This window comes from Mesocricetus auratus, unplaced genomic scaffold, assembly GCF_017639785.1.
Source record: "Mesocricetus auratus isolate SY011 unplaced genomic scaffold, BCM_Maur_2.0 Super-Scaffold_100022, whole genome shotgun sequence".
Classification (NCBI taxonomy): Eukaryota; Metazoa; Chordata; class Mammalia; order Rodentia; family Cricetidae; genus Mesocricetus; species Mesocricetus auratus.
In genome coordinates, this window is record NW_024429203.1 from 1,887,600 (window position 1) to 1,912,126 (window position 24,527).

Consider the following 24,527-nt stretch of genomic DNA (forward strand, 5'->3'; position numbering starts at 1 on the left):
GGATATACATGTTGCCAAGTGACCATTGATTAGTCTTCTTTCCCCACAGGCTACCCCTCGCCCCTGGGTGGCTCTGAACATGCCTCCAGTCCTGTCCCAGCCAGCGGCCCATCTTCAGGCCCCCAGATGTCTTCTGGGCCAGGAGGGACCCCATTAGATGGTTCAGACCCCCAGGCTTTGGGGCAGCAAAACAGAGGCCCAACCCCGTTTAACCAGAATCAACTGCATCAACTCAGAGCTCAGATAATGGCCTACAAAATGTTGGCCAGGGGCCAGCCATTGCCTGACCACCTGCAGATGGCCGTGCAAGGCAAACGACCAATGCCTGGGATGCAGCAGCAGATGCCAACACTACCTCCACCCTCAGTGTCTGCCACAGGGTCTGGGCCTGGCTCTGGCCCTGGCCCTGGCCCAGGACCAGGACCAGCCCCTCCAAATTACAGTAGGCCCCATGGTAAGGGCACTGCCGCTGGAGAGGGAGGGTGTTGAGTTTGGGTGATAGTGGTAGGCAGCCCTGGCTCCCAGATGATGTTACTTGGGACTGCTGAGATGAATGGGGTTATGTTGAGATAGATGTTTTTTATTCCTCTCTCTGGCATTATTTGTAGTGGGTGGGTGTTCTCTGAGCTGACATGAGAATAGGCCAGCAGGTTTGAACACAGTGGCATTTATGATGCTTTGTTTCCTTGAATGTAGGTATGGGAGGGCCCAACATGCCTCCCCCAGGACCCTCAGGTGTGCCCCCTGGGATGCCTGGTCAGCCCCCTGGAGGGCCTCCCAAACCGTGGCCTGAAGGTGAGTTTCTTTTCTCTTGGTGGCATGCCCTATCTCCTGTCCCGAGCCTGAGCTATGCTGGATCCCAGAGATTGGTCTACATTCCTTTACCCCAGAAGAAGACTTGGTCTTTTCGGTGGGGTTCAGCTGGGATCTGCAGAGCACTTCCTATCCTCCTTCTCAGTGGGCGGGGACTGTCCTGCAGTCTCTTTACAATAGTCAGCAGGGAATGTGTCTACTATCTGATTCAAGGAGAATGGCTGGCTATAACTGAACACAGACAAGCTTGCTCTTATGGGGAGGGGTGTGGCATGGTCTCTTTCTCTCTAGAGAGCACTTCCAGTGGAGGTGGGCACTTCTGATGACTGTATGCAGCCTTGGCCCTCTCCTCTCAGAAGTGCTTCTGGGAAATTTAGTTGTGTATTTCAAGGTCTTTGTTTGGGTTGGGACAGTGGACCCTGCCTGCTCTCTTGGGGTCTGAGGAGGATTATTGTATTAAAATCTAGTTTGTTTGGATATGAAATAGTCATTCTCTGGATACCTGACACACAAATAGCATCAAAACACACTGCCTTTGATGAACTTTTGTTCACTGAACAGTGTCATGATAGAGTAAGCTGGAATGCCCTCAGGACAGTGTACACTGAACTTGCCTTTGGCGTGCTGCTGTGAGGAAACGAGGAATGATGCAGAAGTAGAATTTGGGTGCAGCTTTTCAGAACAGCACTCACTTGAAACCTAGCAATCGTTTATTCCTGGAATTTTCCATTTAATATTTTTAGACTGCCATTGACCAAGGGTAATTGAAATGGCAGAGATGAAACTACTAAAGGGGAGGAATGAACTGCTCTAGAGGAAAGACAGGGGCGTGCTGTCCCTGTGAAGTCAAGCACAGAAAACCCAAACGCTGGGTGGTTAGGTCTGAGGTCTGGGTGGGCTGAGCTGGAGGATGGGAGTGTCTAGGTTCTGGCCTGGGTGAGAAGTGGGAGGTCTGGAAGGGCAGTCCTGTGGCCCTAGAGTTCAAGCACCATATCCCCTTGCCTCTCCAGGACCCATGGCCAATGCTGCTGCCCCCACAAGCACCCCACAGAAGCTGATTCCCCCCCAGCCAACAGGCCGCCCTTCACCTGCACCTCCTGCTGTCCCACCTGCTGCCTCACCTGTGATGCCACCACAAACCCAGTCCCCAGGGCAGCCCGCCCAGCCTGCTCCATTGGTGCCCTTGCACCAGAAACAGAGCCGTATCACCCCCATACAGAAGCCCCGTGGGCTGGACCCTGTGGAGATCCTACAGGAGCGAGAGTACAGGTGAGCACCCAAGTGCTACACTGCCAGGATTGATTGCCAGGTGCCAGGAGTGTTCTCTCTCTTTTTAGGCTCATTGCTGTCCCAGAACCTTTGCATAGGCTGTACACATCTGCTGGCCTCACTGCTGAGGTACCCGAGACTGCTGCCTTTCTGCCTTGTACTTGGTGCTCTGGCATTGCTGCTAGTTCTTACTGCTTTATTCCTTTCTAGCCATTCTTCTGATGGGACGGTGAGCCACAGGAGAACAGGCAACATTTAGCCCCTGTTCACTGCTAAGATTCCACATGAGAAAACTGCCCTGGTGCACTTAGTAGGTACTTGTATAAGAAGGTAGAGTAGAGCTGGGTGGTGATGGCACACGCCTTTAATCCCAGCACTCAGGAGGCAGAGGCAGGCGGATCCAGGTAACAAACAGTCCATTCCTGAAGGAAGTCAGGGCAGGCACTCCAGTAGGACCTCAAGCAGAGGCTGGAGGACCCCAGCACATGCTCAACTAGCCTTCCTCTGTAACTCAAACTTACCTTTCTAAGAATCCTGTTGCCCACAGTGGACTGAGCCATCTGATGAAGGCAGCTTTGCAGTTGAGGTTCCTCTTCCCAGGTGATTCAACATTGTGTCAACTTGGAAATAAAAACCAACAAGGGCCAGGGTTGGTGGTGGCGCATACCTTTAATCCCAGCACTTGGGTGGCAGAGGCAGGCAGATCTCTGTGAGTTCGAGGCCGGCCTGGTCTACAGAGGGAGTTCCAGAACAGACTCCAAAACAATACAGAGAAACCCTGTCTTGAAAAAAACAAAACAAAACTAACAAGGATGGTTACCATCAGGTCCTGGGCTTGCTGTGGTCCCAGCTGGCTTGTTCTCAAGAGGCTGCTTGCCTCTGTTCTGTTGTACCTGGAGAGTCCATTTCTCAGATGTCACCTCTCTTACAGTTGGGCGCTGGGTCTTCCTCCTTTGAAGGGCACTTTCTTTACAGACTTTAAAGATAGGGACCAGGTGATTTCTTGCAGACAGATAGTCCTCATCGCTTGTCCTTTTTCTATCTCTGCCTAGGTTGCAGGCTCGAATCGCACATCGAATTCAGGAACTTGAAAATCTTCCTGGGTCTCTGGCTGGGGACCTGCGAACCAAAGCAACCATCGAACTCAAGGCCCTTAGGTTGCTGAACTTCCAGAGGCAGGTGGGTCTGGTGGCCTCAACTCTGGGCTCATGAGGACTTTTCTGCCAGTGAGGATGCTGGGTTCTCAGAATGCTTTGAGGGATGTTATTTCAGATATTCGTATGGTTAGGGCTGTCAGGATCTCAGGAGAGTTGGTTCACTGTCATGGCTCACACTGAGGCAAGACTTGGCCGTGCATATCCTGTGCATACACAGGTCTGGGCTCCTGAGGTTGCATTTGGCAGCTGGAAGGCAGGAGGCCTGGTGAGTCTCTTCCTGAGGGTTTTGTGCTTTTACACATCCCCCCCAGGAACTGTATGTGTGGCTGTGGAAAAGTCCAGACCTCTCACATTCTGCTCTTTGCTTGTCTTACCTGTGGGGCTTCTCAGGTGCCCTGTGCCCTCCAGGCAGTTTGTTGCAATCTCATCTGCCAGGCATGTGGTCATCCCTTGAGTATTGCCACAGACGTCACAAGCCCATCATGCCTGATGGCTTGTCTCCTTTTCTATCCGAAAGCTGCGTCAGGAGGTGGTGGTATGCATGCGCAGAGACACAGCCCTAGAGACAGCCCTCAATGCCAAGGCCTACAAGCGCAGCAAACGGCAGTCATTGCGGGAGGCCCGCATCACTGAAAAGCTGGAGAAGCAGCAGAAGATTGAGCAGGAGCGCAAGCGCCGCCAGAAGCACCAGGTGGGTTCGCCACACACACCATGTTCCAGGATGCGCTCTGCTGGTCAGTCTTTCTGTGGCTCAGCGTAGGAGTGACCTGGACATGGACACAGCAGTGTGCCAGTACACAGGCTAAACAGTGAGAGGATGAGCGGTGATCTCACTGGGCAGGTGGGGGTGGAAAAAGAGGAGTAAGGACAGAGAAGAAGCCACCTCAGGTAAAAGGGGGGTCATTGAGGTTTTCGTGATGAGAGATTTGACAAGGGTCCCAGACCGAGGAGTGGAAGTGGCCCTGTGACTGGAATTTGCTTCCATGTTTCATCTTGAATCTAAGATCAGGGTAGCTGAGTGAGTCAAAGGGTGCCCTGGGGAGGGTGAGAACCCTACCGGGGATGGAGTTTTTGGGCTTTTGCTTTAGGCAAGGGAAATGAGAAGAGGCTGAATTATCACAGAGTCCATGAAGGAAATGAAAATATTCAGTCAGGTAGGCTTTCAGATGAGTCCAGTTTTCTCATTTGTTTCTTTTGTCTTGTGTATTTATTTTTTTTAAATAGATTTAGATTTCTTTTACACATATTTATTTTAACTGCATATATACACATCACATGCTCGTACCTCCTGGTACCGAAGGAGGTCAGGAAAGGAGAGCATTATATTCCCTAGGATTGGAGTTACAGGTGATTGTGAGCCACCATGTGGGTGCTGGGATTTGAACCCAGGTCCTCTGCAAGAGCAACAAGTGTTCTTAATCACCAAGTTATCTTCTAGCCTTGTTCATTTATTTACTTTTGAAACAGTTTTGCTGTCTATCCCTGAGTGTCATAGTACTTTTGTGTGTAACGCAGACTGGCCTCAGACTCAGAAGTCCTCCTACATCATCTTCCTGTGGGCTGAGATTCTAGGTATGGACCACCATGCTGGGGCTGGTTGTTCATTCATAGTTTCCACATTTTCAAAATAATGACTTTTATTATTTAATGGCTATGGTGAAGGTTTGTAATCTTTATACTCAGAGATTGAGGCAGAAGTATAACAGGTTTAAGGGCAACCTGAGCCCAAGGTGTAAGTCATTGATAGAGTGTTTGCCCAGCATACACCACATGGCCATAGGTTCAGTTTCCAGCACCACACGTAAGAAAATTTAAAGTCGGTACCCAAAACTGGGTGGTGGTGGCTCACGCCTTTAGTCCCAGCACTCAGGAGGCAGAGGCAGGTGGATCTCAAGAGTTTAAGGCCAACCTGGTCTACAAAGTAGTTCCCGGACAGCTAGGGGTATTACACAGAGAAACCCTGTCTCGAACAAAACGACAAAACAAAAACCTAAAAAACCAACCCTGTCTCGAAAAACCAAAAATAAATAAATAAATAAATAAATAAATAAATAAAATAAAATAAAATAAATAAAAGACAAACCTAAAAAACATGGTTAACATTTTGGTATTTGTCATTCCATCTGTGTGTGTGTGTGTGAATGAGAAGTTAAATACCTGGGCTGTTGAGATGACTCAGTGAGTAACAGATAACTACCTACCTACCCTTTCAGTAAAATTGATCTGTGCTTCATCTGTGGAGTATTTCCCAGTTTCCTATAAATTGTGTCTCTGAGTCCCTATTTTTGCTTTTTTGAGGCAAGTTCTTTTAGCCCAGGATGTCTTGGAACTGTACAACTCTCAGCTATGGGGCTAGTTTTTCACATTTCAGAATTAAAAGATGCCCTTGGAGTCATTGCTGTATCAGGATAAGTTCCTCAAAGAGGCACACCTTAGTAAAGGGTGGGAGCTTGTTTGGAACTTGATTTACAGTGTCAAGTTGTCCCCGGCAAGAGGCTGGCTCCGTTGGACCAGGTGTAGTGGCACACGCCCTTGATCCCAGCATCCAGGAGGTAGAGGCAGGTTGTTCTCTGAGTTTGATGCCCGTCTGGTCCATATAGTGAGTTGTAGGACAGCCAGGGCTGTGTAATGAGACCCTTTCTCACCCCTCCTTCATGAGTGGGGGGGCACGACAATGACAACAACACTCCACTTGATACACCTACCTGTTGTGTCCAAGGGATCTTGTCATTGCACAGGAGGCGGCAGCAGAGACTTGTTATAGACAGAACTGAACATGGTAGCCCTATTATGTGGACAGTACCCTCATTTTCTTTGAGGGCTAGCAATGGAACCCTGAGCTCCATATATGCTAGAGAAGTAGGTGCTCTGCTGCAGAGCCACTTCTAGACCCTCCTTTGTCTTTAAAAAGCTGTGGGTGCAGTTGTGCCTTACTGAGCTGAGACTTAACCACCCTCCACCATGTCTCTGCAGGAGTATCTCAACAGCATCCTGCAGCATGCCAAGGACTTCAGGGAGTATCACAGGTCAGTCACAGGCAAACTCCAGAAACTCACCAAGGCTGTGGCCACCTACCATGCAAATACTGAGCGGGAGCAGAAGAAAGAAAACGAGCGCATCGAGAAGGAGCGAATGCGGAGGCTCATGGTACCCACCAGTTTCTTGTTTTTGCTCACTTGCGGGCCCTGGGGTACAGCGAATTCTGGGTTATTCACCCAGGATCATTAGATCATTAGCGCTGAAGGAAAGAGTCACATACATGGATTTGGGAACCAGAGGTCTGGGCCTTCACCCTCATTCCTTCTAACTCTTAGGGCAGGCTAGCTCTTGAGTTCTCTGGCTGCCCTGTGCTCTGGGCCTCATGAGAGCCATGGAAGGTACAATGAAGAGTCCAGCTGATGTTTCATCATGATGTAGCTGCTAACTGCACAGATACTGTTACTTGCTCTGGAGACAGGCCTGTGTTTCACCCTGCTTTGGTTTTACAGGCTGAAGATGAGGAGGGCTACCGCAAGCTCATCGACCAGAAGAAGGACAAACGCTTGGCCTACCTCCTGCAGCAGACGGACGAGTACGTGGCCAACCTCACAGAGTTGGTACGGCAGCACAAAGCTGCTCAGGTTGCCAAGGAGAAGAAGAAGAAAAAGAAAAAGAAGGTTAGCTGGGCCTGACTAGGAACAGGCACCCTTATCGTTGCCCTGCCTGTGTGCTTAGTGGCCTGTGTGCTTAGTGGCCTGTGTGCTTAGTGGCCTGTGTGCTTAGTGGCCGGGCCTATGGGGTCACACTGACCTTGTCTCTTTATTTGCAGAAGGCAGAAAATGCTGAAGGACAGACACCTGCTATTGGACCAGATGGTGAGGTAAGAAGTGGGGCTCCTTACAGAGATGCTAGCCAGCCCTGTGATGTGCACCTCTCTCAGTTTGTTCCTGTAAAAATCTTTGCAGTCACATTGTTATTACTTCAGTGGGATGGTGGTCCTGTGGTTTTTCTTCTTCCTCCTTGTGAGTTCTGGGATGAGCTTCATGTCGTCAGGCTTTCATATCAAGCACTTTACCCTCTGTGCCATATTGGCCTAGGGCTGAACTTGCCTTTTGAATCGTCTTGCTTCCACTTATTTTTTCTAAACTGCACAGTGGTGGCGCACACCTTTAAACCAGCACTCAGGAGGCAGAAGCAGGAAATCTCTGAATTTGAGACTAGCCTGGTCTATAGAGTGAGTTCCAGGATAGCCAAGTTTATGTAGAGAAACCCTGTCTTGACAAACAGAGCAAAAGTCGTTTTTAAAGGTTACATTTATTTCTGTGTGTTTGTGCATGCATGACCTCAAATGTGCATCACGTGTGTTCTAGGCAGCTTGGACTGCAGGCATGTGCTGTTGCACCCAGATGATACCTTCATTTCCAACCCAACTCCCCTTCTGCCTTCTTTTCTAAAATCAATGGTCACACTTCTTTCAGCTATCATGGGTTTATATATTTGTCTAATTCTATAACACACAGAACATCCTTTCTGACTAACTGTCCAATACTCCTGCCAGGAAGTCTCTTCAGCTAGACTTCAGTACTTGTTTTCCGATCTTTGGTTGGGTAGTGTTTCAAAGTTTGTTGTTTTGACTCTTCTTTTGTACCTTCTTGCTGATTTCTCTCATTGGCTCAGTTCACTGAGGTGCTTAGTTTGTGGTTCCAGTCAACAGACAGCATTGCCCACTTTGAGAAAAGGGATGCTATTCATACTGTTCCCATTTCCTAAGGGCAGGCAGTTTCATTCATGTACCTGTTGTGTGTGTTGGGGTGGGGTGGGGTGGAGGGTGTTGGGGTGACTATGGATCAAACTGCTTTGTGCAGAGTAGGTAACCTGTCTACCAGTGAACTACATTCCAGCACTCAGTGTATCTGGAGAAAAAAGAAATATAAAAGAAACAGCCCAGAAGGGCTGTGAATCTAGCGTGTATGAGGTCAAAAGTGAAAGATCACCGTAAGTTCAAGGCCTTGGCCTTATATAGTAACCCTGTTTTACAAAAAAGCAGTTACAAAAGTGTGATCGCATGACAGCAACCTCTCAGCCCTTCCCAGCTAGAAGCACTGCCTCCCAATCAGGCTGTTTGTTGATTCTGGGTGTTTTCTGTGCAGACCCCAAGTTGCTGCCTGACTTGACATCTTTAAAAGTTTCTAATCCCCCATATTTAAAAGGCATGTATTTGGTGGAACAACTCAACATACTCTCCAGGCAAGCACGCTGAGGGTACATATGGACATGCCGGTCTCTGCAGCCTTCACAGCGAGCAGAGAGTAATGTGGGAGACAAGAACACTGTTCTGCTCAGAATGACTCAGTAGCCAGTGTTGGCTCATACTTCATGTGTCTGACCTGAGTGGTTTAATTTAGGCATATTTAAGCATAGTGCCATTTGGTGAAAACTTACGTTGGTAATGATTAACTCAATCCTGTGCAAATTATGTATAAATCTCTGTGAGGAACAAAGTAGGCTAAATATAGATTAGATGAGACTACATCAAAACTATTTGTAAAGTCCATAGAGATACGTTCTATAGATTGACTGAGATAAATTTATAAGGATCTGGGGGTGGAAGGATCTGATGCTGGAAAAGTCTCTAGCTGCAACAGATAGCACAAAGGTCCCCAGGCTAGAAAGAGAGTCTGCTCCAGCCTTCTGGCCTGATGAGAACGTTTGTCACCTCTTCCCTTAAGGGGATAGCCTTGTGTGCTTAACATTCCAGGTTCCCCATCACAATTTTTCTCAACTTTCCTCATGCTGCAACCTTTAAATCAAGTTCATGTTGTGGTGACTCCCGACCATAAAATTATTTTCATTGCTACATCATTAACTGCAGTTTTGCTACTGTTATGAATCATAATGTAAATCGTGTTTCCCAGTGGTCTTAAGCGATCCCTGTGGAAGGTTCATTCAACCCTCAAAGGGGATGCAATCCACAGATTGAGGACTTCTGCCCTAGTGCTTATTTGTGAGTATCAAGACCTTAGTGCCTCCTACACAGACACATTTGGATGCTTTCCATTCCATGGGCATGCACAGGCAGTGATGGTTCAACAAGTCATCTCTGTGAGTTCAAGGTCTACAGAGTTAGTTCCAGAACAGCCAAGGCAACACAGAGAAACCCTGTCGTGTTTGAACTAGTGAAATTGGGCTAATTTCAGGTCATTTATCTCTCTTTGTTTTTGTTTTTCAAGACAGGTTTCTCTGTGTAACAGCCTATGTGTAACAGTCTAGGTTGTCCTAGATCCCTCTCTATAGACAAGGCTGGCTTTGAACTCAAATCTATCTGCATCTGTCTCTCAAGTGCTGGCATTAAGGGTGTGCACTGGGTGGTCATTTATCTTTTGAAGCTGCTAGAAATATGTCTCACTTAGCACTTCTGCATCGTGTTCATTTTTGGATTCTCGTTTTTTTTCTGCTTTATTTATGCCTGCCTGCCTGTGTGTTTGCAGGTTTGTGTACATGTGTAGGCCAAAAGGCAGCTTTGAGTATCATCAAAAGAAACCCTACCCATTTCCTTTGAGACAGGATTTCTTGTTGACCTAGAACTCAGTAATTAGGATGAACTTGCTGGCCAGCAAGTGTCTGCCTCCCAGTGCTGGCATTTTTCATGTGCCACCTTGACTGCTTTCTGTGTGTGCATGTCTGGTTCCCCAGTGGTCAAGAAAGATGGAATAACCCTGGGAACTGGAGTCACAGACAGTTGTGAGCTACCACGTGGGTGCTGGGAACCGAACCCAGGTCCTCAACAAGAGCAAAAATCCTGTTAAGTGCTGAGCCATCTCTCTGGCCCCTTCTTTTTAAGGTAGGGACATTTCTATGTTCCTGAACTCTGTAGACCCAGCTTGCCTCAGACTCAGAGATCCACCTGCCTCCAAAGTGCTGAAATTACTATTACCATTGGATCATTATGCCTGGCTTTTGTTTTTAATGTAGATTCTTGTTATATAGTCCAGGCTGGTATTGAACATACTGTGCGGCCAAAGCTGGCCCTGAATTTACAGACCTGCCTTCCTTAGCCTCCCTAATGCTGGGATGACAGGCATGCCCCATGCCCAACTCCATTATGTGTGTTTAACTTTCTTTCTTTTTTTTTTTTTTTTTTTTTTGGTTTCTCAAGGTTTCTCTGTGTGGCCCTGGAACTTGCTCTGTAGACCAAGCAAGTTCAGATCCGCCTGCCTCTGCCTCCTGCATGCTGGGATTAAAGGCATGCATGTGTATGCCACTACTACCTGGCTTGTGTTTAACTCTTTATGTGCGGGTTTTTTCAGGGTCTTTTGCCATGTCCTTTGTTAGCAGTATATTAGTCTGGCACATTTGCTGTCTTGCGTAGCTCAGACTGCAGTAGCTAAGTAGCACTGACTGGGGACTTGAACAGCATTCTGTACATTTCTGGAGATGGGACTAGAAAAATTAAGGTACCAGCATGGTGGGTTCCTGGGAGAGGATTCTCTTCCTGATTTTTGGAATCATCCCACTGGGTATCTATATTCTCATGGCCGGGAAAGGAAGGGAAAAAGCATGAAAAATCAGCTGTTCCTTTTCCTTGGCTTTAGTTTTGCCAGGAATGGAAGCTGCAGCTTTGCACACTCTGAAGCCTGGCTGTACAGCTGAGCTAAACTCACCCACAGTCATCAGTGTCACTTTCATTGTGTCCCTAGACAACCTGCCTTAGTCCTGTTCTTTGAGACAAGGGCTTTCTCCAAGCATAGTTTTTTCTTCAGGCTGACCTCAAAGAAGCACATTGCTGTGGCTGTTCTCCTGGGATAGCCATCTCCAGTAGATCTTATTTGGGATGTTGTCTTAGGGTTTCTGTTGCTATGATAAAAACACCACAGCCAAAAGCAACTTGAGAGGGAAAGGGTTTTTTTTTTTTTTGAAAGATTTATTTATTATACATACAGTGTTCTACCTGCATGTATGCTTGCACACAAGAAGAGGGCACCAGATCTCATTACAGATGGTTGTGAGCCACCATGTGGTTGCTAAGAATTGAACTCAGAACCTCTGGAAGAACAGCCAGTGGTCTTAACCTCTGAGCCATCTCCCCAGCCTGAGGGAAAGGATTTTTATTTCAGATTGTACATCACTGAGGGAAGTCAGGATAGGAAGTCTAGCAGGAACTTGGTTTAAGCAAGTGATTCAGACTGTAGGGGAGTGCTACTCACTGACTTGCTCCCCATGGTTTGCTCAGCCTGCTTTTTTTTTTTTTTTTTTTTTTTTGGTTTTTTCGAGACAGGGTTTCTCTGTGGCTTTGGAGGCTGTCCTGGAACTCGCTCTGTAGACCAGGCTGGTCTCGAACTCACAGAGATCCACCTGCCTCTGCCTCCCGAGTGCTGGGATTAAAGGCGTGCGCCACCAACGCCCGGCCAGCCTGCTTTCTTATAGAATCCAGGACCACGTGCCCAGGGGTGGCACCACCCACTGTGCCCACAAAACATTAGCTAGCACAGATGTTCTCTTGAATTACTGTAAAAGAATGTGGGTTGGCATATTACAGCACAAAACCATTTCATAGGATTTTTTTTTTTTGGTTTTTTGGTTTTTTTTTTTTTTTTTTTTTTTTTTTTTTGGTTTTTACGAGACAGGGTTTCTCTGTATTGTTTCGGGGGCTGTCCGTCCAGCCCGGCCTCGAACTCACAGAGATCCACCTGCCTCTGCCTCCCGAGTGCTGAGATTAAAGGCGTGCGCCACCACCGCCTGGCCATTTCATGGGGTTTTGTAGTGTTTCATTTTTATTGTTTGAGACAAGGTCTTCGTGTCTAGCTCAGGCTGGCACAACCTGCCTGCTTTTACTTCTTGCTCGAGACTCCAGACCACAGAGATTACAGGGATGAGCCACTGTGTCTGAAGCACAGAGCCACTTAGTTCAGGCCGTGTGGGGACCCAAGGCAGCAAGCAATCTTTTTTTTTTTTTTTTTTTTTTTTTTTTGCTTTTTCGAGATAGGATTTCTTTGTGTAACAGCTCTGGTTGTCCTGGCCTCAAACTCCCAGAGATCCCCCTGACTCTGCTTCCTAAGTGCTGAGATTAAAGGCGTGTGCTACCACTGCCCTGTTGCAGCAAGCAATCTTGTTTTGCAAAATTGAGCTTCTTGGAACCATGCTAAGTCAACACTGTAGTGCTTCCTCGTCTTGAGTTCATGGTGCCAGTGTCACTCGGTACTTATTCCCTGCCTCACTTACGCTTTTTAGTCAATTGTATGGGTATGAAAAATTGAGATGAGAGTCTAGAGAGATGGCTCAGCAGTTGAGAGCAATGATTGGTTTTACAGAGGACCTGGGTTTGATTCCCAGCACCAACATGGCTGCTGTGATTCAAGTTCCAGGGGATCTGATGCCCTCTTCTAGGGTATTTCCGGGAGCACCAGCATGTACGTAGTAAACAGACATACATGCTTGCAAAATACCCACCTGTATAAAATAATAAATTTTAAAATCAATTGAGATACTGAGACTCAGTCTCACTCCAGGGTACTTTGATTCAATTTTAGAATAGAGAAAGTGTCAGGCCTCAGTGATTTTAACCTTTTGTTGTTTTCAGTTTTTGAGACAGGGTTTCTCTGTTTAGTCCTGGCTGACCTAGAATTTGCTCTGTAGACCAGACTTGCCTGGAAATCAGAGATCTGCCTGCCTTTGCCTCCCAAGTGCTGGGATTAAGGCATGTGTCCGGCTGCTTTTAACCTTCCTAACCTTTCTAAAGTGATCTGCTGCAGCTCCTCTTCTTCCCTTGTTTTCTGGTACTGTGTAGTTCATACTGGCCTCAGTCGTACGATCTCTGCGTCAGTCTCCAGTGGTCTGTTTTTGGTCCCAGGGTGGGAGTTGCAGAGCCTAAGGTCATGACAAATCACTCTCTTTCAGCCTCTGGATGAGACCAGCCAGATGAGCGACCTCCCTGTGAAGGTGATCCATGTAGAGAGCGGCAAGATCCTCACGGGCACAGATGCCCCAAAAGCTGGGCAGCTGGAAGCCTGGCTTGAGATGAACCCGGGGTGAGTTGGATGCTTCCTTCTTGGTAGTGCTTATAGACCACAACCTAGGGAAAGTAAAGCTACTCCTTGCAGGGAGAGCTGCATCTGAACATGGCTGTTTTTCCTAGGTATGAAGTAGCTCCCAGGTCAGATAGTGAAGAAAGTGGCTCTGAAGAGGAGGAGGAGGTAAGAAGCCACTTTATCTTTCCTGTTGTTGGGCCTTCCACCTTGTTTGTGCCCATCACCCTGTGGGCTGTTCCCCTTGTGCCCTGTGTGCTGGCTGGGCATGGTGTGGCAGGGACAGCCCAGACCCTGGGCTTGAGTGGAATGGCACTCAGAGCTTCGCTGACTTGTGGACTGTTCAGTCATTTCCTCAGTTGCACAAGCCCCATTTCAAGCACTCAGCTCATTCCTGAATGCTTCGCTGCTTTTGCTGATTCTTTTTCAGTGCTGTATGTGCAGTAGCCATCTAGTGTTCTGCTCGTGCCTCTTGATGGCTCCTGCCCTTGCTCCCTGGGCTTTGTGCTCCCCTTCCTCTCCCCACACTATTAGGTGGATGGTATGCCATCTACTCCAGCTTTTCCCTGTTGAGTTGTGGTGTTTAGGGACTTGTGGTTTTTATGTCCACTGGAGTCTTGAGGGCTACCTGGCTTCTTAAGAGTCTCCCTAGTCTCAGGTGCATATGTATATAACCTGTTTTGTTTGTTTGTTTGTTTGAGATAGGGTTTTGCTATTTTGCACATTCTGGTTTGAAGCTCAAACATACATTCCTCCTACCTTTCTGAGTGCTAGAGTTATAGTTGTGCACTTACTCTGCCAAGCAGAGAACACTGTTCTAACCTAACAGCTTCATTGAAGTCTAGTTTCTTAGTGAACATATGGAACTGTAACAGATCAGCCCCTCACACCAGTGTTGGAATGTCTTGGTCAACCAGAAAGCAATCCTTAAGCTGTCTGTGGCCATCTGCTTTCCTTCTCTTTCCCTAGGAAGCCACAAAACTGTTTTTTGTTTTTTATTTCTTGTTGTATGATTCTCCCTGGATAGGCCAGGCTAACTTCAGACTCACTGTCCTCTAACTGCTGGGATTACAGCAGTGCACCCCCACGCCCAGCTCACCAATCTGCTTTCCATCTGTAGATTAGCCATTTGGGGACACACTGCAAATGGAATTGGAGCACCATTGTGTAGCGTGTTATTGAGGTTTGTCCATGTATCGTGTATACCAAGAACATGTTCATTTGTTCCATTGTATGAATATACCACATTTTGTTTACCCATCCACCAATTGGTTGATACTCATGTTTCCGTTTTTGCTATGATGACTAATGTGAACATTTGCAAACATGTTTTGTGTGGACATATGTTTTCATTTTTCTTGGGTAGATTCCTAGGCGTGGAATTGCTGGGTCACATGGTAAGTTTATGTTTACTTTCTAAGAGACTGCCAACTGTTCTCCAAAATGGCTGTACCATTTCACGAGTTCTGGTTTCTTCATGTCCTCACCAACACTTGGTATGGTCTGTTCTTTTGCTTATGGCCATTTTAGTGGGAGTGAGGTGGCGTCCCATTTGGTTTTGATTTGCGTTGCCATAGTGAGTAGTGATGTGAGCATCGTCATATGCACATGTGCTCCCTCCGTACATCCTTCTCAGTGGAGCTGTGCTAAAGTCTTACCTGATTTTAACTGGGCTGCCGTCCTTATTCTAGACACACAGTATAATTTTTTAATATATTTCAGTATGCTTGCTTTCTCAATCTTTTTCTGTGTGTCTGTGTGTGTGTGTGTGTGTCTGTGTGTGTGTCTGTGTGTGTGTGTGTCTGTGTGAGTCAGGGGACAACCTGAGATGTCATATTTACCTCTATCTTGAGAGTGGGACTACTGTTGACTGTTTTGTACCCCCAGCAAGATGGCCCACAAGCTTCCAGGCATTCTTCTGTCTCTGCCTCCCAGCTCATTTGAGGAGCACTGGGATTATAGACTTGCGTTACTGCACCTGGCTTTGTGTGGGTTCTGGGGATTGAGCACAGGTCCTCACATGTGGGTACAAATGCTTTACCCACCTGTCTCCCCAGCCCCCAACATTGTGTTTAATGGTTTCTAACTGCCTTTATCATCTGTAGGGTCAGAGGTTCCTGCATTCCTGGTTTTGATATTTTAGTGGTTTCTTTTACTTTCTGATTGACCCAGTCTTAAATTATTGATGTGATACTGTTTGGGGATATAAAAAGTACTTAAACCTATATGTTTAACACTATGTATCATTGGACTATACTTCTTTGTGTTTTTGGGGGGTGGGTGTGGGTTGGGGGCTGCACTTCTTAATCTTGGTTTTAAGTTTGGCTTTCACTATGTATGTATAACACAGGCTGGCCTTGAACTGTTTGGCCAGGATGGCTTCAAACTCTAAATCCCCCTGCTTCAGCCTTTTAAGTATTCATAATTATAGTTGCATGCTATGACACGTGGCTTCATAAATGTTGCGTTCAGCTCCCCCAACTCTAAAAGCCTAAGATCTTATATATGCTAGATAAATATTGTTGTACATCTCATTTTTTTTTGATTAAAAGATTTTACTTATTCATTATGTATTCAGTCTTCTGCTTACATGCCAGCAGAGGGCACCAGATCTCATTCAAGGTGGTTGTGAGCCACCATGTGGTTGCCGGGAATTGAACTCAGGACCTGTGGAAGAACAAATCAGTGCTATTATTAAGTGCTGAGCCATCTCTCCAGCCCCACATCTCATAAATTTTAACGAGTTTGTTTTTGCTTTTGTTTGTTTTGTTTTTTGGTGTTTTTTTGAGACAAGGTCTCTATATTATGTAGCTCTGGCTATTCTCGAACTATTATGTATATCAGGCTGGTCATTAAATCAGAGATCCACCTGCCTCTGCTTCCTCCAGTGTGTTTTTGTTTTTGATACTAGGGTTGAAAAAGGCCCCACATATACCACTGAGCCCAGCTCCAGCCAATATTTTATATTTGATTCAAAGCAAAAGTGTGTGCATATACACACAGTACACAATGGGACAGACTTGCCCAGTGAGTGGGTTTCAGACCCAGAATCTCAGTATTTTCTTTTTGTTGCCATCCAGTCTGAACTTGTTTTAAAATGTATGATGACATGTGTCTGATGTGTGTGGGTGAGGGTAGTCATGTGTGCCATACACATGTGGAGATCAGGGGACAGCATGCAGTTAGGTTTCATACAGTGGTCTCCAGGCATAAGGCTTCGGTTGTAGGCACTGTAACGTCTACAAAACTACTGTGCTAGTGGCTATTCATTTGATTTCTTTCTGATTTTCCCTTCTGTGTTCATGAATGTGTATGCAGGTGAGCATTTGAGGTGCATTTACTTATATTCAAAGGTGAAGCTACTTGACTTCATGATGGTCCTTCAGCCACACCCTCTGGAGTGCTGGACTTTAGGTGTACATCAGCAACATGACTTCACCCCTCCCTCCCTCCTTCCCTCCCTCCCTTCCTCCAAATCTTTTTTATTCTTCCTTTCCTGTATACTATCTTTTTTCTGTTAAAATGTTTTTTCAGTTGGTTGACTTACCTTTTCTGTAAATTTTCATTTGAGCTGTGCATTTATTTAGTAGTTCCTTCATAATCACACAATTACAGTAGACATCTTACTTCATTGAACTATTTTTTTAGGCTGGATTTTTAAAATAGGGTTTTCATGTCCAGCTCCAGGATATGTGATTCCGTCACTGACTATGAACCTGTGATTCTGCTGTCTCACTTCCTGAGTGCTGAGATTTAGCCTGATATTCTTGAAATTAATGCTTCATGTACTTTCAATCCTTTGAAAGATGTTAGTATAGAAGAAATTGGTGAGCCGGGCATTGGTGGTGCACTCCTTTAATCCCAGCACTTAGGAGGCAGAGGCAGGTAGATCTCTGTGAGTTCGAGGCCAGACTGGTCTTCAAAGTGGTGAGTTCCAGGACCGACTCCAAAACAATACAGAGAAACCCTGTCTTGAAAAAGATAAAAAAAAAAAAAAAAAAAGCCAACCAAACAAAAAAGAATAGGAGATAGGTGAAAGTATATTTGTAGTCTTTTACATTAATTTGTGTACTTACCATTTCTGATGCTAATATTTCTGTGTTTGCCAAGGATTTATTTTATCTGTGTGCCTGTGTGAGTGTGTGCATGTGTGGGCACGCAGAAGCCAGAAGAGGGTATCAGATTCCTTTGACCTGGAGTTTGCATGACAAGTGTGCAGTAGGTGCTCTTAACCTTTGAGCCTTCTGTTGTCTCTTCAGATACCATTTTTCTCCATGGATTTACATTGTCTGCTAGCATATCCTTTTGGTTTTGTGTCTTGAAATTTTGTGTTAGTGGTTGTTTGGTTCTTTTTGCAGTTCTGCTGGGTTGGGCCCCAGACCTTACACCCCATCCCAGCCCTCTTAGAAAATGTTAATAAGGCTCGTCTGCCAGCAACAGGTGCTGTTCAATCTGTTTTTTTCTGGGATGTTTTGTGTTTTGGAAGGACAATGTAGTTGAATGTATAGGTGTTGGTTAGCAGCTCCTCCTCCTCTTTCAGCAGTTTGAACATGTTATTCTACTCTTAGTTGGCCTTTTGTTTTTGTTTGTGTCTGTGCATGTTCATGTATCTCTGTGTACAGTCATGAGCACATGTACTTAGTTAGTTCTTTGTTGTTTTTTGAGACAGGGTCTTACTATGTATCTCTGGCTAACTTGGAACTGGCTAGGTAGATCAGACTGGCGTCAAACTCAAGAGATCTCCCAGTTAGCTCTCTTGAAGGATTATGATCCCCACCTCCTCCAGGACCATGGTAACTGCCTTAGATTTCTCTATTGCTGTAATAAATACCACGATATAGAGCAAGTTAGGGAGGAAAGGGTTCTTAAAGCTCCCAGACCACAGCCCATCACTTAGGGAACTCAGGGTAGGAGATCAAGAGGACTTAAGCAGGACCACAGAGGAGCCCTGGTTACTGGTTTGCTTCCGGGTTCACAGTCAGAGCTACTACCATTATCCTAATTATTCTACCTCCATGCCACCTGTCCTCAGAGTGGTATGTGTGACCCACAGTGGCAGAGCCCTCCCACATCAATCAGTAATAAAGAAAAACACTCCACAGACATGACCAGAGACCTGTCTGATTCCCACCTCAGTTCAGCTTCCCTTCTCTGGGACATGACTCTAGTTGGTGTCACCCCTGAGTTCATTCTAGGAATGCTTTCTTCATGGTGGGTGCTGACAATTTTGACTTAACTCACTTTAATTTCCTAATTCAAGTCCTGTCTTCCCAAGTAAAGGCCCTATTTCTCTGCCATTTTTGAGTGATAGATCCTGTAGTAATCAATCTGGATGAAATTGTGTGCAAACAACTGAGCCATGAGCTGTCTCTGTCCTGACCTGGCTGTGTGCACAGAGAGGTGCATTCCTGATCAGGACTGTTTTCATGTCTGTCCAAGGTAGTGTCTTCCCTTTTGGTTTCTGCATCTGTGGCCTCCATCAGTCAAGTGCACATATTTGCTAGTAGTAGCATATCCCAGCACCCTGGCTGAGATTGCAATGCTTTAGGCAGCCAGGGGCGGGCAGGTCCACCATTGCTGCCAAATGGGTAGATGTTCTCAAACTTGGGAGTTGTACCCTGTACCCCAAGTTATATCTGGTCACCTGTCCTCAATACTCCAATTAAAAGAGCCATATTAATAGTAGAAAGGAGAAAGAGATTTATTCAATGTGGCTACACTGGGAAGAGGGACAAGAGAACCAGTAAAGCCCTTAAGCCTGTGATCAGGGTCCTAAGTTGAGATCAGAGTTTAAATAGAAGATTATGGTTGGGCACATCCAGTCAAGTACTTATTATAGAATGGTCCCAAACCATCATTGTTTGAGCTTCAGTCTCATCCTGTAAGGTGGTCTAACAAGTTGTTAGAACTGGGTGAAATCACTTTCTGGGAGGCCAGTTACTCCTGTGACTGGTATGCACTGAGATTCCTTAAGAAATTCCCATTTCTTTGGAGTCTGTTGTTTCAGTAGTCTGATAGATTGAGAGACACAAGTATGTGGTTGTTTTTGTTTGTTTGTTTTTATAGAATAATATATTTGTACCACTGGTTATAGAACCTGTCACCTTGTCTGCCTCCATGGCTTCATAGTATAGCAGATTTTATTATATTGGGTGTGGGTAGGCTACATTGCAGTGCTCCTGATAAATGAGCTGCAACTTTCTGCCCTGTTCTCCTCAGAAGTTTGCAGCGTTGCCAGGATGGGTGTTTCTTTGAATGTGCTGTGTCTGCCAGACCGTGGAGCTTGAATAGTCATTTATTTCAAACTTGTTCAATTCATGTCTCTGGGAGGGGGATCTCCTGACCTCCTCTCCTTTAGTTGTTTGTCCCACCCATGCTGTGACTCAAAGGATGGCTGCTGCTTTTCCAGGTTTGTTGGTGTGAGTGACCTCCTTGTTCCTAGTGATCTGGAGTTGTGTTGCATGGTGCAGAGAAGATTTTCAGAGTTTGGAAAAGACACATATATTTTGTGCCATTAGGTTTGAGTCTTGCCACATGGTGGGCACGTACTTTAGCACTGAGCTATGGCCCTAGTTGTTTAATTTGAAACAAGATCCAACTCCATTACCCAGATGACTCAAACTTAGAGATAGTGTGTATTCTTCAGGTTCCAGAGTAGCTGGGGTTAGAGCCATGTGGCAGTTACATACGGTATTTAAAATCTCTGTCGTAGCTCTGTGATAGTAAATAATCTGTGGACCAGCGTGGTTCTTGCAGGAGAACAAGAATCGCTCAGTAATGGCAAGTGCTTCAGTGTGTATTTGTTGAACATGATCTGCAGAGGCCCAGGGTCACCTGCTCAGTAAATGCAGGGAGGCCCTTTAGGGAAGCAACCATCAGTCAGTCAACTTCAAGTATTGCAAAGCTGCCTGTGGTCTCCAGAAGAGTGAAACCCTATCTACAAAACTGGAGGTGAAGCATATTTAGTGTGGCCCGCTGTGAGGCTGCACAGCTGCTTGACTTGGTGGAGAGAAAAAGTCTGGCATGATCTGAAGAGGGATGAGGAGGCAGCTCTGGAGAGCAACAGGTGTAGAAACACCCCAAAATACTCTTACAAAGAACCTACAACCTGCTATGAAAACTCAAGTCATTTGCCCAGCTGCTCAAATGGAAGGGTAGTAAGACACAGACACCACTGTAGTGGGGGAGCAAGACTATAAGAGCTTCTCTTCCCCTGGGAGCCTGTCAGGATGCTAGAACCAATCTAGGGATGCTAGGTGACATGGCACCTCTCTTGGTAGGAGGAGGAGGAGGAGCAGCCTCAGCCTGCACAGCCCCCCACACTGCCTGTGGAGGAGAAGAAGAAGATTCCAGACCCAGACAGCGATGATGTCTCTGAGGTGGACGCGCGACACATTATTGAGTAAGAAGTCCCCGTGTGTCCTCATCTCTATGAAGTGGCACCAGAAAGTGGCCAGAGTCTCAGTCTTTCCCTCTCCATTGTTTTTATTTTGTATCAGGATCTTACTGCATAACCCAGACCGACCTCAGACTTGATCTCTCACTAAGTGTCATTCCCTAGTCCGTCAGCAGCCACTATGGGGCCACATTTGTTTCCTACAGATTTCATTGGTCTCTGTGGAGATTTGCTATGGAAAATGATTCCTTGGTCACCATAAGCTTTTAAAGTACAGTTGGCTGACAGCACAGACAGACCTGCCCATCTACATCTTGTTCCAGTAGCCTCCCAGAGAGACTAGCTGCATTCTCTTTCTTTTGTTGTGTTCGCATACATATATCCAGGCATTCTCACTAAGCATCTGTCTGGGATATGGCCCTGTTTCTGCAGATGTAGAGAGCTGCTACCGTCTTGTACAAGAATGTGTGCCAGCCACACTATCTGCTCTCTGCTCTAGGCTCACTCCTGGTGCTGGGCATGCAGGTCTTCTCTTTACATTTTGGTCTCCATAGTGAAAAGTTGATGGGGAACCATTATAGAGAAACAAGATAAAGACTGAGTTGCCCAAATCTGAAATGCTCCAAATTCCAAATGTTTCTATTTTCACAGTAATGTTTTATTTTCTGATTGGGAACTATGAAATTATTAAGCTTTATATTGATACTCTACCAACTGAAAAACTCCAATTTTTTTTTTTCCGAGACAGGGATTCTCTGTGGCTTTGGAGGCTGTCCTGGAACTTGCTCTTGTAGACCAGGCTGGCCTCGAACTCACAGAGATCCTCCTGCCTCTGCCTTCCGAGTGCTGGGATTAAAGGCATGTGCTACCAACCCCCAGAAAACTCCAAAATTTTAAAACACATAAGAATTTCAGATAAATGGTCAACCAGGTGGAAGTGCATACCTTTATCCCAGCATGGTCTGCTGTGGAGTTCTAGAACAGCCTGGGCTACACAAAGAAATCCAGTCTCAAAAAAAGAAAGAAAAAAAGAAAGAAAAAAAGAAAAGAAAAGTTCAACCTTGGGGACTAGAGAACTAGTTCAGAGGTTAAGAGCATTTGCTGCCTTAACAGAGGCCCTTACAGCCATCTGTGTAACTCCAGCTCCAGGGCATCCTCTGATTTCCATGGGTACCAGGCACACAAATAGTGCACATACATACATACATACATACATACATACATACATACATACATACATACATACATGCAAATACTCATATCCATAAAATAGGTAAATCTTTTGAAGAAGATGAAAAGAGAAATTTTGAAAGAAAGAAGAGAAATGGTCACCTTCTACTTTAAAATCTATAGGAGAAATATGTGAGAATTCCCCCCCTCTAAGAGCTGGTGACATCAGTGACTTAGTAGGGAAAGGGCTTAGCATGGGGACCAGTTTGTAGATTCCCTCCACCTTCATAAATGCTGTGTGGACATGGTGCTTCATGGAAGCCAGAGAGCCAGGATTCCAGACCATAGTGGCTAAGTGGAGTAGCCATATTGATGAACTCTACATTCAGAGTGAGAGTCCCAGCCTTATTGAGTGGAGAGTAATTGAGGAAGACTTGGTCCTTCTTATAAAGCTGGTCATCCGCATTTAAACGTGCACACCCATGAGAGCAATTGTAAAGCCCTCATTAAATAAGAAAACAAGAGCTTAATGTGACAGTGTCACTGTGTAACTCTGGTTAGCCTTAAACTCAGTATGTAGACCAGGTTAGCCTTGAACGCACAGATCCACCTGCCCCTTCCCCTTCCCGCCAGGATCATAGGCTGGTGTCGTCATACCTGGCTGTAGCTATTTACTAAAAGGTAAGAATGAAGAAGCACAGTAAACGGATGAAGTTAAATTGCACACATCTGCCACATTGATAGCAATGGGATTAATAGTCCAATAGTAGTGAATTTTAAATCACTTGAAATTCTTATTTTTACTGTTTGATAGTAGAGATAGCCTTCAACATGAACTTTTTTTGTTTGTTTTAATTTTAATTTTTAAAGTTTTTGTTTTATTTGGAGACAGGATCTCACTGTGTAGCTCAGGCAGTTATGTAACTTACCGTGTAAACCATGCTGACAGAGATCCATTTGCCTCTGCCTCCTCAGTGCTTGGATCAGATGCATGAGCCATTATGCCTTACTTTTTTTTTTATGGAGTGTATCCATGTCATACAGTTTAAACCACTCTTTAAATGAAAAGTAAGGGGCAATAGAGGTGGCTCCTCTTGTAAAAGCACTGCCAATCCTGACAACCAGAGTTTGATTCCCTACAATTCATATTATGCTTGGTGACACATGCATGTACCTCCCATACATGATTGAATTAGAATTCTTAGAACGAGGGCCTGGAGAGACAGCTCAGCAATTAAAAGGGCATACTGTTCTGGCAGAACACCTGAGTTTGATTTCTGGTACCAGGAATGAAGTGGATGCCTATAATGCCAATACTCAGGAGGCAGGATTGCAACAAGTTCAAGGCTAATGTGATCTGTGTAGCTCGTTTCAGGCCAGCCATGGCTACAATAGTGAGACCCTGTCTTAAAAAAGAGTTGTGAAGGGCCAGTGAGATGGCTGGCTGTGTTGGTAAACATGCTTGATTCTAAGCTTGGCAACCTGAAGTTGGTCCCCAAAGCCCACGTCATAGAAGAAGTGAGCTGTCTCTGACTTCTACATGTATGTGATGACTTGTGTATACCCCTACATGCGCACAAATAAATGGTTTCTTTTTCTTTTTCTTTTTTTTCTCTTTTCTGAAACAGGGTTTCTTTGGAGCTGTCTTGGAACTAGCTCCTGTAGACAAGGCTGGTCTCAAAGAGATCTGCCTGCCTCTGCCTCCCGAGTGCTGGCATTAAAAGCGTGCACCACTGCTGCCCAGCAATAAATGGTTTCTTAAAAGCTCAGAAAGTAAAATGAAGAAAACATTCTTGAACCAGATCATGAAATGGGAGGCTTAGACAGGATGATGACAAATTCAAGGTCAGCCAGGGCTGCATACTGAGACCCTGTGTCAAGAAGATAATGGTAAATGGTAGCAGCAGCAAAGCGAGTTAGATTGGATCTCAAGTGCTGCTCCCAGGTACAAAGTGCTGGTTCTGTGAGTAGCTGCTCCCTAGCACCAGTGTCTCTGTCATAGTGAGTGGCATGGGCTTCACCAGCCTGTGTCAGAGGTGTGTTCCCTGCAGTTTGTAGTCAGTGAGTCACAGGAATAGGCAGCTAGTTCAAACTACTGGCAGTACATTGTCATGGACAAGAGCTTATATCCTCACTCAGCTTGTGCCCCCCTCCAGGAACGCCAAGCAAGATGTGGACGATGAGTACGGTGTGTCCCAGGCCCTTGCTCGTGGACTGCAGTCCTACTATGCTGTGGCCCATGCTGTCACAGAGAGAGTAGACAAGCAGTCAGCTCTCATGGTCAACGGTGTCCTCAAACAGTACCAGGTAAGACAGGAGGCAGCAGGGAGACTGGGTGGCGGCTGTTGGCTTTGTCAACACTCATTTTTCCTGAAGAATCACAATTTTCACATCTGGTTTTGTTTCCTCTGAGACAAGATCTCACTGTGTATCCCAGACTGGCTTGGAACTCACTATGTAAACCCAACTGGCCTCAAACTCAACAGCTATGCCTCTGCTTAATGAAAGGTGTATAACACTATACCCAGACAGCAGCTATAGCCACATAGGTTAGCTGCCAGAAGGTATTAAAGCTTCAGTAAGCCACCAGGTGCGCTCTCACCAGGCAGAGCAGCTTTGTGTGCATGAAGGACTTAGAGAGCCTCTCAGTGTCCACATGGGCCTTGCTCTGTGTCATGCTTCAGACCCATTGCCACCTAGACCTCTAAGCAGGACTTTCTT

The 24,527-nt window shown here is 45.9% G+C and overlaps 1 protein-coding gene across 7 annotated transcripts in view; it reads left to right on the forward strand.

The window, feature by feature from the left end:
• Window positions 1-24,527, forward strand: part of Smarca4 (SWI/SNF related, matrix associated, actin dependent regulator of chromatin, subfamily a, member 4) — a 95,207-nt gene that overhangs the window by 20,701 nt on the left and 49,979 nt on the right. For all 7 annotated transcript variants that reach the window (XM_013119376.3, XM_021232094.2, XM_021232095.2 and 4 more), the window contains exons 4-15: window positions 50-454; window positions 697-795; window positions 1,824-2,082; window positions 3,135-3,261; window positions 3,757-3,930; window positions 6,213-6,386; window positions 6,728-6,895; window positions 7,048-7,098; window positions 13,113-13,243; window positions 13,351-13,408; window positions 20,521-20,642; window positions 23,963-24,113. In XM_013119376.3, coding sequence (XP_012974830.1) covers window positions 50-454; window positions 697-795; window positions 1,824-2,082; window positions 3,135-3,261; window positions 3,757-3,930; window positions 6,213-6,386; window positions 6,728-6,895; window positions 7,048-7,098; window positions 13,113-13,243; window positions 13,351-13,408; window positions 20,521-20,642; window positions 23,963-24,113 — 1,919 coding nt within the window. The remainder of the gene's footprint in view (window positions 1-49; window positions 455-696; window positions 796-1,823; window positions 2,083-3,134; window positions 3,262-3,756; window positions 3,931-6,212; window positions 6,387-6,727; window positions 6,896-7,047; window positions 7,099-13,112; window positions 13,244-13,350; window positions 13,409-20,520; window positions 20,643-23,962; window positions 24,114-24,527) is intronic.